Raw genomic sequence first — 16,631 nt, forward strand, 5'->3', positions numbered from 1 at the left:
TTTACCCTACCTGGGGAGGGTAATTGCAGTGGGTTGGGTAAATTACAGCAGGACGAAGGCTTAAGGGTCCCCAAACTGGTTTTCAAACAGTTGTATGCCTCTTTGCTTAAAATGACTCCAGAAACAAAAAAACAAACAAACAAAAAACTCCATTAGGTTCACTCTTGCACATCTAGATTTTGAGGAGCCCTGATACGCAATACTGAACACAAACTCTCCTAACAAAGGCTGGGCAGCCTCAGTTACAGAGCTAACAGGCACTCTCGGTTTCTCCCAGGCCAGTAGAAGTAGACTGCATATTGAAAAAGATTTTGGCTGGGCGGTGGTGGTGCACGCTTTTAAGGACAAAGCTTAACATTTTGTTATGAAGCCCAAAAATAGAACAAGTTCAAGCCCAGCATTCAAGTTTCCAAACAAAAGGGGATCCAGACCGGGCCAGCTCTGGGAGACTGGGATAGTGGGGACCTCTAGGCTGACAGCCTGGGAGCCCGGGACCAGACGAGGTATACGGAAGCACAGACCAGACTCCACACTGTTATTTGGTGCCATCCACAAGAAGGGGGCTACCCACTAGGTGACCTTAATGGGTATCAAGGGCCCCAGACATTTTCATTTCTCCTGGATTGCAAGTGTCCAAACGACAGGCTGCATGCGGACGGAAGGGGCGGGGCTCAATACGGAAGTCCCTCGGCCAGCTCCAGTCACGTGGGAGAAGCTTCCACGCATTGCTAGCATTCAGGTGAGTGGAGGATTCTTGGCCATCAGTGCTTTGAAGTGCTGCGGGCCAGAAGCGCCTGCAAGTCATGTGACCTTTCAGACTCGGATCGTGGTTTATTTCCGGTGTGGAGTTGCACTCAGGATGCGGCTTAGTTCCAACTGAGTCTGCATTTGGACACCTATCAAGTTTACCAGGGGTGGGGCGGGGAAACCTAGACTCTGGATGGAAGCTAGTGTAAACCTGACCTCGTGAGTGTCTGGATCAGGTCTACAGCCCTGTCAGCCTTGCTTCAGGACCTTGTTTGGGGTAACAGAGGCAGTCTCTGGAATTCTAAAGTTACCCGACTGCCTCTTCTCCAGTTGTCTGAAGTGGTCTGGAGGCAGGACACCGCCCAGTAAGCTGCCTTTGTGAGGCCTCTGTCACTTACAGATTCTCAAAGTGAAGAGAGTGAGCATAGGAAATGGCAGGCGTGGTTTTTACTATGAGCATGGGCAGTGGAGTGACTTCTCCTCTTGGTTTGGCAGGAGGCATGGCACTCTGGCGCGCATACCAGAGAGCCCTGGCTGCACATCCGTGGAAGGTCCAGGTTCTGACAGCTGGTGAGTGTCTCTGGGACCAGGGTGTAACTAGAGTGGCTGATTTGAGGAGGAAGAGGCCCACATTATGGCACCCACTTCCTCCTATTTAGCCCCCTAGAGGAGCTGATTTTATCTCATCCCTAACTATTCTGGTTTCTGGGAGGGGGAGAGTGGACGAGGTCCTAAAGCTATTCCTATGGTATACACAGTGAGGCGCTAGAGAGATGACTCAGACTTGATTGGTACATACCTCCTTTGCAGAGGACCCAACACCTCTGTCAGGTGGCTCAGAGCCTCTTGTAACTCCAGCTCTGTCAGTCACCTCCAGCCGCTTGGGGCGCCGGCACTCACTCACACCCCCCCCACACACACACACACATAATTTACAATCATTTAAAAGTGATAACAATGTATCTAAAAAGAGATACATGATTCTGTCCAGGAAGTCTAAAAGTCCTCACAAACTTAAGTAGTCCTTTTTATTCATTCATTCATTCATTCATTTGTGTGTTTGTTTGTTTGTTTTTTCAAGACAAGGTTTCTCTGAGTAACCCTGGCTGTTCTGGAACTCTATAGACCTGACTGGCCTTCATTTTAGATTCACTTGCCTCTCCCTTTCAAGTACTGGGATTAGAGGGGTGTGCCACCACCACTACCTGACCTAAGTAGTCCATTCTTAAATCATCTCCCCCAGGAGACCACCCACCTTGGGAAGCTAAAGTTTTCCTCCTACATTTCATAGTGTGTCGAGCACATTAATGTACATGCATTGTGTCATAGGGGCCTCCAAAGGTCTGTTAGATTCCTTGATCCATGTTAGATCACACGCCTAACAAGTGCTGAAGTAACTTAACTATAGTTTATTTATTCTCAGCATTGTTTTACTGTGAAATCACAGAACAGTCACGTATCTGAAGTTTAAATATTAAAACTGAATGCTTCCGAGTCAGCACTCCGCTTTAGGACTCCTGGAGTCCCTCTCCTCAGTTTGTACATTCCACCTTGTTTGAGTTTTGTTTCAAGACAAGAGAAAAAAAAGACAAGAGTCACACCCTAGCCCAGGCTGACCTGGAATTCACCAGACTGACCTTGAACTGGCCTCCTAGTACTGAACTTCAAGTGTGAGCCATCACGACTGCCGACGACCACTGTCCAAGCTTGGCCTAGGTCATTGTTTTGCTTTTCTGATATCCGTGTGATCAGACAGTGTACTAACTGAGATCTTTTCACGCCACGTCCAGTGATGAAGTAGCAGCTGTTCCCACCTTCGTTTTGCTGGTTAGCTAGTACAAGGGACAGGACAGGGAAGCATCATCCGTCCTCTGACCATCAGAGTAGCGCAGTGGGGGAATGGAGTCATAAAGACGCCTTGCCTATGTTTAGACAAAGAACCCATATTCTAAGGAGAGCTGTGAACTTCTGAAAGGAAAGAGCAAGGCTAAAGGTCAGGGTAGAACAGTGGTCCTGTTGGCAGAATAAGCCCTACATGAACAGTAGAAACTACATTCACTGCGTGAGTGGTCAAAAGGTGGATCCCCTTACTCCTCCCTAGCCCCCTGATAGCATCCTGTGCCCAGCCACCTCTTGTCCTCAGTGTCCGGCCTGTATGACTCACCTGGCTGAGTGTGTGGTGACTCATGCTGGACTGTGTGGCTGTGATGGGAACTGACACGCTGGGCCCTTTGCCCAGCCTCAGATTCCCTCAGGGCCCCTGGCTTCCAGATAGAAGGTCCCCCTGTGGCCATCAAGAATGGAGAGGGAAGGACAGTCATGTTTCCCTGCCTAAATGCTCCCTCCATAGCTGGCAGAGGCAGGAACTGAAGAGGCGCAAGTGTAAAATTGGTGTTAGCTGGAGTGCCTGGTGTGTCTTGCTAGGCCCTTTCTGTGGTCCCATGTGTATGTTTCTCATACGTGGTCTCATATGTATGCAGTAGCATCTTTACGTGGTCCTGGAGCAACCTGCAGCCTCCTAGCATTTCCCTCAGACTTCCTTGCTGCTCAGGTTATTTGGACCAACCTGCAAGTAATGGGTGGGTGGACTTAGCTCACTAGCTCATCTTGGACTGTTTTCTGAGCACAGTGGCTGCAGAGGTCCCATGGGAGAGCTCACACGGCAACAGAACAGAAATCTCAGACTTGGAACTAGAAGGCCGAGATCTGAATCTCAGAGCATGGCACTTAGTAGCGGCCTAATTAGCCCACGTCAATAAAGTGCTTTGCGCCTCAGTTTCCTCAATTAGAACTTAAAGGTCAGTTACAGGAGTTATCTCTGAGAAGAAGCTAAGGAAGTGTTTTTATTTATCTACTCACAGTGCTAAAGATGGAAGCCACACTCTCACAGTCTCATGCTGGGCAACCACGCTCTCTCTAGACGATATGCTTATCCTTTTGTACCATCTACTTTTTAAATATTATTTAGTGTGTGCATGCGCACACATGGCTGACATGTGTGAAGTCAGTTCTCTCCTGAACTGACTGGAACTTTTTTAAAGGTTCGAGGACTTGACCCTTTCTATGATTGTTGGTAACCCATGTACAGCAGGTTCTTTTTTTTTAATTTATTTATTTTTATTTTATGTTCTTTGGTGTTTTGCCATGGGTGTCAGACCCCCTGAAACTGGAGTTAGAAACAGTTGTGAGCTGCCATGTTTGTGCTGGGAATTGAACCCGCTTCCTCTGGAAGAGCAGTCAGGGCTCATAACCACTGAGCCATCCCTCCAGCCCCAAGAGCTGTTATTTTCAATCAGAATTTCACTGTGTAGTCCAGGCTTGCCTTAAACTCACTGTCTAGCTCAGGATAGCCTCAAACTCTTCAGTCTTCCCACTTCAGCCTTTCGTGAGCCTTGGTCATAGACTTGTACCATGCCCAGTTTACAAATAAGTATCTTAGCCCTGGTTTTCCGAACAGCAGAAAGCTTATGGGCAGATTAGAAAGTGGTCCTTCCTGAGGGCAAGAGGGAGAGCAGGTGTGCCGGGCACATTGTTAAATCAGCTGCCCTTAGGACTTCTTGTGGCTCCGTACCTTGGAAGTGACCAAGGAGCAATTTGAAATGCCTTATCGGATGAAGTCATTTCTGGAGAAGAGGCCTTAATCCACCCTGCACTGGACAGCATTTCACCCCGGGGAATAGTTAACTCCTCTACTACCTTTTCACTCATGTGTAGTCCCCAAAGGCACTAACAGTGAGACCCTGGGTGTGGCAGGCCTGAAGGAAGCCTGTCTGTTTCAGCTGCAGTCATGACTAAAGCAGTAGGTGGATGCATCAAGATCTGCAATGGTTCAGCGGAAGTGGCTAATAGTCACGACCAGGGCAACCTGGGGGAAAGGTTGTCTGTGTTCTGCAGTCTGAGTCAGCTTCATCCCTTCCTTTCTGGAGGGCTCTTCCAGTCTGCAGTGGGCCCAGAGCCCAGGGCCCAGTTCCATCCATCGCAGGCCACCAGAACAGCTAAACTGTAGGCACTGATTTCCTTGGAACCTGAATTAAGCCAGAATGTGAGTCTTAGAAGCTTTGATACTGCAGAAAGGGAAACAGGCATAAGCAGGGTGTGACATGTGCTTAGGTGTCAACGCAGTTCTAGACCTGGCATTAGAATCTGGGCACTGCTACCTGTACTCCAGGTCTGTACTTGAGCTCCTGGAGCCTTGGGACATTGAGTGTCAGTCCAGCTGGGTTTAAGCATGAGAAGCTGTAGAGCTGGCCGTGTTGTCTCGTTTTCTTCAATAGGATTCTTGTGGACAGGAGTGAGCTGAGCACTTAGACCCATTCCAGGGACTATGCCTCCCTTCCTCAGTAGACCTTGAGCTGCCCCTGGGCCCTAGGCCAGGTCAAACTCCTGCACCAGCTAGCAGGCCCCTTAGTCAGCAGTACTGTTGGCTCTGTGCCAGGAATATCTTTACCTGCAGACCCCCACCTCACATATTTAAAAGCACACATCCCTGTCATTCCAGGAAGCCACTTCTGGTCCACCTGCATCTTCTCTTCTGTTAATACTTTATTTTCTTGTACATATGACCCTTTCCAAAAGCAAGTTGAGGAACGAAGGGAAGCAGGAGTCTTGGGAGAGGGTTGGGAAAGTTGGGGCTTTTCCACTGATGGGCAGGAAGGGGATGGTTTCAAATAGATCTGTGTTCAGAGCCAAACATCTCTCCCCCGCCCCGCCACCCCCTAGATCCAGTGGGGAGTGACGGATGAGACCTGGCATCTACCCAGAGGCATGATGTCATACTCAGAACCAGTGTCTACTCACTAGGCTCTGTGCCCAGCCTGGCTTTGGGGCACCACTGCCCAGCAACCTCTCACCCTGTCCCACCAGGGCTCTGGACATTATGTATTTGGAGGCTTCCAACTCTCAAATCCAAGAAGAGAGGAAGCAGATCCCTACACCATTGTTAACCACGTATTGGAGAGCTTTGGGGTCTGGGCTGGAGAAAATAGGATAAAGAACCTGAATGTTTGAGTCCTTCCTGTTGAAGGCTCACTTGGACCAGGAATGGAAGCCTTGCTCTTGGCATGGACCAAAGTCTTTGGCCATCCTGGAGTTGCTGCAGGTCCAGTGGTCATAAGCTCCTATGAACAGAAGACAAGCTTCAGGGCTCAGTTATGTCAGAAATGGACAGACCTGGGTGGGTCTGCAGTCCCTCTTCCCCTCATCACCTGGTTCTGTCTCAGGCTTGATGGACCTAGCCTCAAAGGTTTGGGCTAGAAATATGCTCACACAGTGTTCATATGTGCCAGCCTCGCTCCCCTGCTCTTAACATGTGCTGAAAAGGAATAACAGGTGCCATATACAACTGTCTGTGAGTCTGTGCAGGCCACATCCCCAAAGGAAGTTTATCAAAGCACCCTAAGCAATCAGGAACTACAGTCGCCACATACCATATAACAGATACACCTTAACTAAAGGGTTGAGTCCTTCCCCAACCACCTGCCGTCCAGGAGCAGACAGTCTAAGTATAGACACACATGAGCTACTAATCATCAATACACCATGGGCTCATCCCTACAAACAGACAAAAACCAATGAGAGGGGACTCTACTTACTCTCGTGGATACCAGAACACCGCAGGTAGGCCTTTTTCAATGGCTGAAGGCTTCCAGAACCATGGCATCGGGAAGTTGGTTTTCATGCGAGTTCTGCCTTTAGCTTGTATGACTACTGATAAGTCATGAGGAGAGAAAATATGCGCGTCTCTGTTTTCTAAGAATATTGCTGCCTGCCCTCCCTATGGGTAACAAGGAACAAAGGGGATTGTAGTCTGGGGAATAATACAGAAGTGCATGAGAACAAAGTAAGCTTTTTAGTGTTCTTAAATGTGTGTGCACCACGGCTTTGCCTAGTGCCCCCAGAGACCCGAAGAGGCCAGCAGATCTGTCTCCTGAAACTGGAATTAGAGATGGTTGTGAGATGCCATGTGAGTGCTGGGAACCCAGTCCGGGCTCTGCACGAACTCTAAGTGATAACTACCGAGTCATCTCTCCAGCCCCTTGTTTGTCTGTCTGTTTTCCTATTTTTTAAGTTTGGTTTTGCTTGAGACAAGGTCTCACCACCTAGCCCTCTCCGGCCTAGAACTCAGAATATAGACCAGGCTCTCTGAGTTTGAAACAATCCTTGGCCCCTGTCTCCTAAGAACTGAGATTACAGGCATGGGCATCATGCCTGCCCAGGAAATTTCTTTGATATGCGAGCCTTCTAGACATTACTTGGGTAGGAGCCTTTGGTAGCCCATGGCCTCTCAGCCTACCTCTGCCTGTGCTCTGGCCTTGCTCCCCTGGCTTAAGTTAATCCAAACTCTACACCCTACTCCGTCACTCCATGTTTCAGAGACTCCTTAGTTAGATGGACATACGGTTACCCACTTCCCAGACCTCTTGTGAGGATTGAGTCCTTTGTAGACTGTCACCATCTTGTCAAAATGGACTATTGTCCCTTCATTTTCCAAGTGCCTTCAGCCTCCTTGGGGTCATTTTTCCCTTTATACATAGTCCAGGAGAGAGTACTGAAGACAGCCTTGAGCACACAGCTGATGGCCACGCATTGGGAAGCGGTGGGGCTGAAGGAAGTCTAACTGCCTGGGACCAGGGAGCACACTCTGGGTTCCCTGACAGCCTAACACTTTGTACCTGACACAGTTCTTCAGGTTGAGCTTAGAGTTCTTTTTTGTCTTGTCTTGTTTTGTTTTGTTTTGTTTTGTTTTTCAAGACCAGGTTTCTCTGTAGCTTTGGAGCCTGTCCTGGAACTAGCTCTTGTAGACCAGGCTGGCCTCGAACTCACAGAGATCTACCTGCCTCAGCCTCCCAAGTGCTGGGATTAAACACATGCCCCACCACTGTCCAATGAGTTTAGAGTTCTTTGTGCCCCTCCCCCAAACAACCTCGTTGTAAGTTGTTTGACTATTTTCTGAACTCCTACTAGGGACATGGTTAGGTGTTGAGACTGACAAAAAAACATCTATAGGAATCTGTTCTGGCCAATTAACCCCTCCCCCAACCTCCAGGAATTCTGCCCGTGCCCTTGGGGAGGCCATGTCTCACTGTTTTGGGGAGATTCAGGGGAAAGAGGCAGTGTGGACTTGATGGGATGCTGAGGAAGAGCTGCCTGATGTCCAGTCGCCCAGGTCACCAAGGGTCACCCATCACCAGCTCTTGCTCCTACCTTCTCCAGCCGCCTCTGGCTAGGTTGGCCTGAGAGTGTGTGGGGGTAGAGCTGCAGCCAGCATGGACGTCAGAGCCAGCTCCAGACCAAGAAATGGGGTTGAAAGGTGTGTTTGCCCAGCTCTAATTGAGGGCATGTGAAGAGCGGTGGCTTCGGGGATAGAGGGGACTTTCATTACCCGATAAGATGGATGGGTGAGCTGGAGATCATGCGGTCACTCACACGTGGCCCCGTGACTGTTTGTTAGAAACCATCACGCCTTCATGACAAGCTCTAGGCTCTAAATAGTAATGATTCCAAATATGTCTTGGCTTCTAGGAGTGGGCAATCTATTCAGTTAGGGGAGGGGAAGCAGGTGCAGAGGTCTGAGGGGAAATGACCCCAATCCCTGTTGCCGAGGGGGAGTCTGGGCTTGTCTTCCGGTGTGTGTAATAGGTGACCAGGACTCTTCATTGTGAAGGAGGCTTTGATCATCCAAGCAAGGCAGCTGCTTTTCTGGCTCGGTTTGGGCACATTTTAGAAAGAGTTATTCATATTGTTATCTACCAGTAGAGACCCCTACGCCCAAAGCGAAAGACATTGGCTAGAGGCTAGCTTTGAGCTGGCAGGAAAGAGGCTGTTCCTTATTCTCTTGCACATAATCTGTAAGTATTTTGGGGTCCTCAAAAGAATAGCGTCTAGGAGTCAAGCTCTATTACCAACTCTATGAAATCGTGGACCTTCATTTCCATGCCTCTAGAATAAGTTTAAATGGAACGTTCTGGAAGGCCCTTTCAATTCTGGTCTCTACAGTTCTTAGCCACAGACTTTAGGTTTCCCTTCTTCTATCTGGGGTTTCAGCCCTGGTTCCCTTACAACTGTGTGTTCATAGATCCTGGCCTGCTCATCTCCTCTGCTTTTCTGACTCCCACTTCCCTCTCTCTTTCTCTGCCCCCCACTTCCTTCATGGTTTGTTTGTTTTAAGCTGTGGTCTCACTGTATACCCCTGATTGTCCTGGGACTCCCTATGTAGCCCAGGCTGGTCTCAAACTCAGCAGCCCTCCTTCCTCTGCCTCTTAAGTGCTGGGATGCCAGACATGCGTGTGCCACCACACTCCTCATCCAGGTTTTGATAGGACACATGAATGGTGTCACCATCCTCAAGAAGCAGAAGGGACTGGTCATTTGCCAGAACAAAGCCCCGGCCTCAGGGTGCCTAGCCTTGTTTGGTCAACAGACTTACCTTTTGGGAGATGTCCTGACAACACCTGTGTGCCCTGCACAGGGTCACTGATGGGCCTAGGTGACATTATCTCACAGCAGCTGGTGGAGAGGCGGGGTCTCCAGGAACACCAGACAGGCCGGACTCTGACCATGGTGTCCATGGGCTGTGGCTTTGTGGTAAGTTCTGCTTACGGTGGGACTGCAGTGCCTCGGGCAGTGGCATTCATTCTCTGCCACCCTGTAGTTCCCTTGGCCTCTCACACCTAGGCCAGCCTGTGCTCTCTTTTTGTCTTTGAGTTTGCCTTCCTCATGATTTGGTTTCTGGTGCCTTGGGGAGGAACTTTGTGATATAAGAGCCAAGGGTCTCTGTCACTGTGCCCTGCTGTCCTGTCTTTTACTCCTAGGGCCCTGTCGTCGGAGGCTGGTATAAGGTTTTAGACCGTCTTATCCCCGGCACCACCAAGGTGGATGCACTGAAGAAGATGTTGTTAGATCAGGTGAGCTGAGGAAAAGGGATCTGGGGAGAGCCTGGTTCTGGGCTCTCACAGCTTACCCTTGACTCCCCTTCCCCAGGGGGCCTTTGCCCCGTGTTTTCTAGGCTGTTTCCTCCCCCTGGTAGGAGTACTCAATGGAATGTCAGCCCAGGACAACTGGGCCAAACTACAGCGGGTAAGTAGCTCTCTGGCTAGCAGGCTAGCTGCCCCAAGGGAAGGAGGCAGGCACAAGCGTTGTGCAAGGAGAGTCTTGGGAGAAAAGGAGCCTAGGGGAGTTGGGGTGGGAGTGTCTTCCTGGAATAGAGTCTGTGTGTGATATTCATGCAGGGACAATATATGCGTGTTACCTGTTACCTCTGTCTTTGCAGGACTACCCTGATGCCCTCATCACTAACTACTATGTAAGAGCTGGCCCTCCGCTATCTGTTCTGCTTCCGTTAAACTAGAGCTTCTCTGAGACTGGGGCTCATCACATAGGAATCCCTCTGTTGGGATCAGTCTCCCACATACGTACCTTGTTCAGGGAGGCACCTACCTCCAGCCGTTCTTATGTGTGGTTTGTAGAGTGGCGCCAGGCTGGTGGTCAGGTAGCAGCACCCCCTGACCTTCACATTTTCTTCCTCTAGCTCTGGCCTGCTGTGCAGTTAGCCAACTTCTACCTGGTCCCCCTGCATTACAGGTATGACAGACCCCTCCCCAACCCTTGAAGGAAGACCCTCTGTTTCCCAGATGGAGACAAAATGAGAATCATCACAACCTTGACCTACTGTAGGTCTTCACGAGCACACTGTGTCCTGGTCAGGCCACCTCAGAGTCTCTAGTATTTCATTTGGAACCTTTGATCCTTTACAGAGATCATCTTAGAGTGCCCCTGGCTAACCTGTCAGCTCCCACAAACCTTTATCCACCCCTCCTGAGTTCCATGTTTGGTGGCTCATCTGCAGGGACAGTACCTGGCTGCGGTACACTGGTAGCCTAAATCAGACAAAAAGTCAGACTCAAATACTAAGGAGGAGCCTTATCTGGTTAGCCACCTCAGAGGATTATCTTGTTCTAGTAATAAAATTTGTTGCTGAACTGCATTATAAAAAAAAGGTGGGCGGTGGTGACACTTGGGAGGCAGAGGCAAGCGGATCTCTGCGAGTTCAAGGCCAGCCTGAACTACAGAGAGAGTGAGTTCTAGGGCAGCCAAGGTTACATAGGGAAAAAGAACCAAAATAATAATAATAATGATGTTGATAATGATCAAATAAAATAAAAAGTTCTGGAGAGATGGCTCAGTGATTAAAAGAACTTGCTGCGCTGGGCGGTGATGGCGCATGCCTTTAATCCCAGCACTTGGGAGGCAGAGGCAGGCGGATCTCTGTGAGTTCAAGACCAGCCTGGTCTACAAGAGCTAGTTCCAGGACAGGCTCCAAAACCACAGAGAAACCCTGTCTCGAAAAAGCAAAAAAAAAAAAAAAAAAAAAAAAAAACCAAAAACTTGCTGCTCTTTCAGAGGGCCCAAATTCAATTTTCAGCCCCCACATGGCTCTCAACTGTATGTAACACCAGTTTCAGAGGATTCTATTGTGGCCTCCGTGGGCACTGCATACACATACATGTAGACAAAATACCCATAAACATAAAAATAAGTAAATCTAAAATAAAAAATTAAGAGTGGCATTCAGAAGGGGCTGGAAAAGTGCTCCCAGATGAGGGATCTTGAGAACACAGGAAAGTATGAAACTGTGGTTGACAGCTACCAAATAGCTTAACTAAAAAGAATGAAGACTTGTGAGTCAAATCTTAACCATCAGAGTCTTTGGTAGCACTCTTCAGAACTAAAGCAAGGTCAGCCAGGGGCAGACCTTTAATCCCAGCACTAGGCCAGCCATAGTGTCCCATGCTGGTAACCCTAGCAATGGTGGAGGCAGGAAGAGTAGGCGTTGAGGGCCCTCCTGAGACACACTAGGTTCTGTCTCAAAAAAGCTTTTATTTTTATTTGTATATAATGTCTTGCCTTAATAAGTGTATGTGTACCCCATGTATGCCTGGTGCCCATGGAGGTCAGAGGAGAGTGTCAGATACTCTGCAACTGAATTTACAGACATGTGGGTGCCAAGAACTAAACCCAGGTCCTCTGCAAGAGCCATAAGTACTCTTGATCACTGAGCCATCTCCCCAGCCCCTCAAGAAAGTTTTAAGAATAAAAATATATTTAAATAGATAAGATAACATAAATTAAAAAGTACAAATTTTAAGATTCTTATTTATTTTTTTAAGATTTTAAAAGTTTTTTACTGGGATGGTACGTGCCTTTAGTCTCAGCATACAGAAATAAAGACAGTTGCATCTCCATGAGTTCAAGGCCAACCTGATTTGTATAGTGAGTTTCCAGGCTATCCAAGGCTACACAGTGGGAACTTTATCAAATCGAATAAACAAAAAAAAAACTTCTTTATGTGTGTGGATGTACAGACATCAGAAAATGGCATCAGATTCCCTGGAACTGAAGTTATAGACCATTGTGAGCTGTCAGTTGTGGGTGTTGGAAACCAGACTTGGGTCTTCTGCAAAAGGCCAGGCATGAGGCTCAGTGGTTAAGAGTACTAACTGCTATTCCAGAGGACTGAGGTTCAGTTCCCAGCACCTACATGGCAGCTCACAATTGTCTCTAACTCCAAGATCTGACACTGCCACATAGACATACATGCAGACAAACACCAATGAACATGGGGCGGGGAGGGGGACCATGCATACTTACTATTGGAACACTAAAGAGTCAAAGGAGGCACCGGGCAGTGGTGGCGCACGCCTTTAATCCCAGCACTTGGGAGGCAGAGGCAGGCGGATCTCTGTGAGTTCTAGGCCAGCCTGGTCTACAAGAGCTAGTGCCAGGACAGGCTCCAAAGCTACAGAGAAACCCTGTCTCCAAAAACTAAAAACTAAAAAAAAAAAAAAAAAAGAGTCAAAGGAGTAGCCGGGCAGTGGTGGTGCGTGGTGCACACCCTTAATCCCAGCACTGGGGAGGCAGAGGCAGTCAGTTCAAGGCCAGCCTGGTTTACAAGAGCAAGTTCTAGGACAGGCACCAAAGCTACAGAGAAACCTTATCTTGAAAAAACCAAAACAAAATAAAACAAAAGAGTCAAAGGAGTTTAACACTGTCTTTGGTGACATAGTGTCTACAAGAATTCAAGACAACCTAGACTATATGAGAGCCTGAGAATGAGTAAAAAAATCATATATATATATAATTATTATGATATGATATATATAATATGATTATATATATAATGGTTACTTTATATGACAGGCAGTGCATTATTTTTGGAAATGAAATCTTGGCTGGTATAAGGTGTACAGATATATTTGGAAAGGTCTAGCTAGAGGCATGGATGACGAGTCATTTGTTGAAAGAAAGCTGCTGGTGGGCTGGTGAGATGACTCAGTGGGTAAGAGCCCTTGCTGCCAAACCTGATGACCTGAGTTCGTTCCTTGGAGCCCACATGGTGCAAGAAGAGGAACCCATTCCCAAAGTTGTTGCCTGAATTCCATGTGCATGCACGTGCACACATGCTAACCCTAATGAGTAAAGGAGTGAGCTGTGGGGTTATTCAGGCTTTGAGGCTTCATCTGAGAGGCAGAGCTCTGAGGTAGAGCACGGTTGGTTGTCCCCTGGTCCAAACCATGCAGTCCCTCCTCCATGGAGCTCTAAGGAAGGAGGTCCAAACCCGCAACTTGTAAGCCCTTGACCATCACTCTCCCCCTACCTTGCTCATTCTCCTCTTCACGGTATATTGCTATCCCCTAGGTTGGCTGTCGTCCAGTGTGTTGCTGTTGTCTGGAACTCTTACCTATCCTGGAAGGCACATCAGCTCTAAGCCTGCCTGCTTCCGTGGCTTACACCTTGCACTGATGCATCTTCACCCTGGAATGCTTGGACATGGTCCTCACAGAGAGCACATCAGGACTGGCGGGTGGCTCAGCTGCTAACTAAGAACACGGACTGCTCTACACAGGGCCAAGTTTGGTTCCCAACAGCCATATCAGGTGGCTCACAACCACCTCAAGCTCCAGGAGATCCGTGTCTTCTGGCCTCTCGGGCACCTGCACTCACACGCACGTACGCATGAATGAAGACTTACTCATAATAAAGCATAAAATAAAGTCTTTCTTAAAAAGAGAGTCTCTCAGTTCCACAGTACGGAGGTGCTGATCAGGATGGTATTACCACTTGGAAACAGCGCATTTCACTCTAAAGATGTAACTGCTTGTGAAATCACTAAGACCTCTACAACATCGTCTGTCACTCTGGCACTTACTGATGGGCGATGTGAGAAGCATGTCCTTGTGTACACATCATAGAATATACTTAAACCGATAACAACAGACAGATGCTTAGCATGGGCTCTGAATGCAGTGAGGTGTGTTCTCCTGCTGCCAGTACACATGGTATACGGTTTTACGGGGGGCTTTTTTTCATATGTAGTACATCCTAAAGTAATGATAAATATAGCAAATTCACAAACCAGTGACATTGTCATTTATCGTTAAGTTGTACATGCTGTACATAATTGCCCAAGCTGTCCTTCCATGTTACTGACAACATAGTATGTTTCCATCAGCATCATCACACGGACGTGAATAATGAGTTGAACTACGCATTATGACAGCTAATGTTGCTCGGTGGCAGGAATGTTTCGGCTCTGTTGTCGTTATATGAAGCCACCATGGTACAAGTTGTCACCATTGACTAAAAGATCATTATGCAGCATGACTTCTCTTATTCCTACCACACAGTATATATCCCACAAATGCTTGTAGAATAACCTTGCCAACTTTACACCCGTGTCCCAACAATTAATACCCATCCTTCAAAAAAAAATACTCATCCCCCTCTTTGTTTGTTTCTTGAGACAACGTTTCACTGTGTAATCCTGATTGTCCTGGAACCTCCTCTGTAGACCAGGCTGGTCTCTAAATCACAGAGATCCAGCTGTCCCTGCCTCCTGAGTGCTGGGATTAAAAGTGTTCACCACCACTGCCAGCTCATCCACACTTCTAAAGATACATCTTCCTATCCAGTGTTCAAGGTTGAACTCAGCCTTGTGTATACTAATCAAGTGCTCTAACACTGAGCTACGTCCCTAACCTAGAACATCTTCACTCTAACTTTCCTGGGTCCCAGTGCCCCTTCAGACCCTCTTGGTGTCTTTATGGGTATATAAATAAATGCATTATTATCTGGAGTCTGCAGCAGTCGTGGATAAAACCCTTTAGGAGACTACCAACGTGTAGTCTATAACTGGGAAGAAGTGGAGGCTATTCAAGCCTGGCCTTGATTTACAAAGACAGCAGCACCACCAGAAGAGAGGAAGCTGATTGCACCACGAACTGATGGCAGAGCAGGAACTCCAGCCCAAGTTTCCTCACTTCCTGTTTGGTGACCTTAACTAGAAGGCAAAATGGTGTACTAGTACTGTTTCTGTGATTTCCAGGGGAAAGAGCTAACCTTGTCAAACTCAGGACAGACTGGTGCGTTAAGCTCTGAAAGCCAAACACCTTTTTACGTCATACACAATCTGACACCTGTAGATTTTAGATTCTGCCGCTGTAAGATGGTCAAGAATCCTGACAGACCAGTTGGGCCAGCGGGCCTTTGGATGGGACTATGTGATCTTACTTTAGGGACTAGACAGCCAGGCTAGGTCCTGTGTCTAAGCAACACAGGACACCCCTCAGAACTTCTGGCCCGATTCTTGGCTGCGGACAAATTCAGGACCACGGTCAGCTCTACGGTCCTGTCCCCCTTCTTGGTCCTGGAGAAGAAAAAAAAACTGGACTACTCTGTTCTGGAGACACACTCTGACTATTCTGTGTGGGGCAAGAACTCTACATCCGGAAAGAGCAATCTTTATGCCTCAGCCAGCTTCTCCATCCTCTACAGCCAAGGTGCTTCCAAAGCTGGCTCCAGGGCCAGGATGCGCGCCCCTCTGTGGGCTTGAAGCTGCTGGACTCGAAGCTGCCTCTGTCATTGCTTCTACAATCAGTTCATGTTCTTCGCTGACGTCAGTCGGAGCTGTCCTGGTGCTATATAAGGCTGGCGACGGTCCCGGGACAGACCCCGTGCTCCCCAAGGCGTCTTCAGCCCGTCCCGGGGGACAGAGACTGGAGCTCCATCTTGCACCGGGCAAACACTCCGACAACCTGTGAGTGGCTCGGAGCAACGATCCAGACTCCTTTAGCACCAAGACTCTGCACTCAGCCCACCCACTGCGACCCACCGGGAGGGAAGGAGGGAGAGGAGGGTGGAACTGGACTGGCTCAGCGGCTGGGGCTGATGGGCAGGCTTGTGGACACCAGGCAACAGCCGGAGGGTCCCGGCGGGGGCACTGGGCGTGCGCGAGAAGGGGCTCGTGTCACCTGCGGCGGCTCCAAGCGCACCTCACCCTATGCTGCCCCTGTGTGTTCAGGGCAGGCGGCACCATGAGGCAGAGGGGACGCGCTGCACTCCTAGTGGCACTGCTGCTCCTGGCACAGCTGCGCCCCGGGAGCAGTCAGTGGAGCCCGGTGACTGCGGCAGCGACCGAGGTCCAGGATCCGAATCTGCGATGGAGTCCTGGGACACGGAATCAGGGCGGCGGCGCCCGCGCGCTCCTATTGCTGTTAGCTGAGCGCTTCCCGCGCCGCACGGGATCGGGGACGCCAGGCGGCGAGCGGCAGCGACGGGACGACCCTCCGCTGTCCATCGACCTCACCTTCCACCTGCTGCGGACCCTGCTGGAGCTGGCCCGGACACAGAGCCAGCGCGAGCGCGCAGAGCAGAACCGCATCATACTCCATTCGGTGGGCAAGTGATCCGCCTGGTGTGGGGCCCCCCGAAAGGCTCGACCCTTTCCCCTACATACCCCGGGGCTGGAGCTCGCGCGACCGAAGCTGGCTCAGTCCCGCGGTGCAGCGCCACCCAGAGTCACCCTGAGCACTCCGCGTGGCTATTTTTTA

The 16,631-nt window shown here is 49.2% G+C and overlaps 2 protein-coding genes across 5 annotated transcripts; both read left to right on the forward strand.

The window, feature by feature from the left end:
* Window positions 1–229: 229 nt before the first annotated feature.
* On the forward strand, window positions 230–14,178 carry LOC121432793 (protein Mpv17). 4 transcript variants are annotated; one of them, XM_041630935.1, is made up of 8 exons: window positions 296–739; window positions 1,243–1,317; window positions 9,215–9,330; window positions 9,558–9,650; window positions 9,727–9,822; window positions 10,016–10,048; window positions 10,274–10,326; window positions 13,441–14,177. In XM_041630935.1, the coding sequence occupies exons 2-8, from the start codon at window positions 1,248–1,250 to the stop codon at window positions 13,508–13,510; spliced, it is 531 nt and encodes a 176-aa protein (XP_041486869.1). In that variant the 5' UTR covers window positions 296–739; window positions 1,243–1,247; the 3' UTR covers window positions 13,511–14,177. The 4 variants fall into 4 exon arrangements, with proteins under 4 accessions (XP_041486872.1, XP_041486869.1, XP_041486870.1 ...); XM_041630936.1 differs by lacking the exon at window positions 296–739 and adding an exon at window positions 767–840; XM_041630937.1 differs by lacking the exon at window positions 296–739 and adding an exon at window positions 1,093–1,112.
* A 1,610-nt stretch (window positions 14,179–15,788) lies between these two features.
* Window positions 15,789–16,599, forward strand: LOC121432785 (urocortin). Its single transcript, XM_041630914.1, has 2 exons — window positions 15,789–15,838; window positions 16,103–16,599. The coding sequence occupies exon 2, from the start codon at window positions 16,116–16,118 to the stop codon at window positions 16,485–16,487; it is 372 nt and encodes a 123-aa protein (XP_041486848.1). The 5' UTR covers window positions 15,789–15,838; window positions 16,103–16,115; the 3' UTR covers window positions 16,488–16,599.
* Window positions 16,600–16,631: the final 32 nt, after the last annotated feature.

Source organism: Microtus oregoni, unplaced genomic scaffold, assembly GCF_018167655.1.
Source record: "Microtus oregoni isolate MIOR12 unplaced genomic scaffold, Mior012 000036F_ref0000092, whole genome shotgun sequence".
NCBI lineage: Eukaryota > Metazoa > Chordata > Mammalia > Rodentia > Cricetidae > Microtus > Microtus oregoni.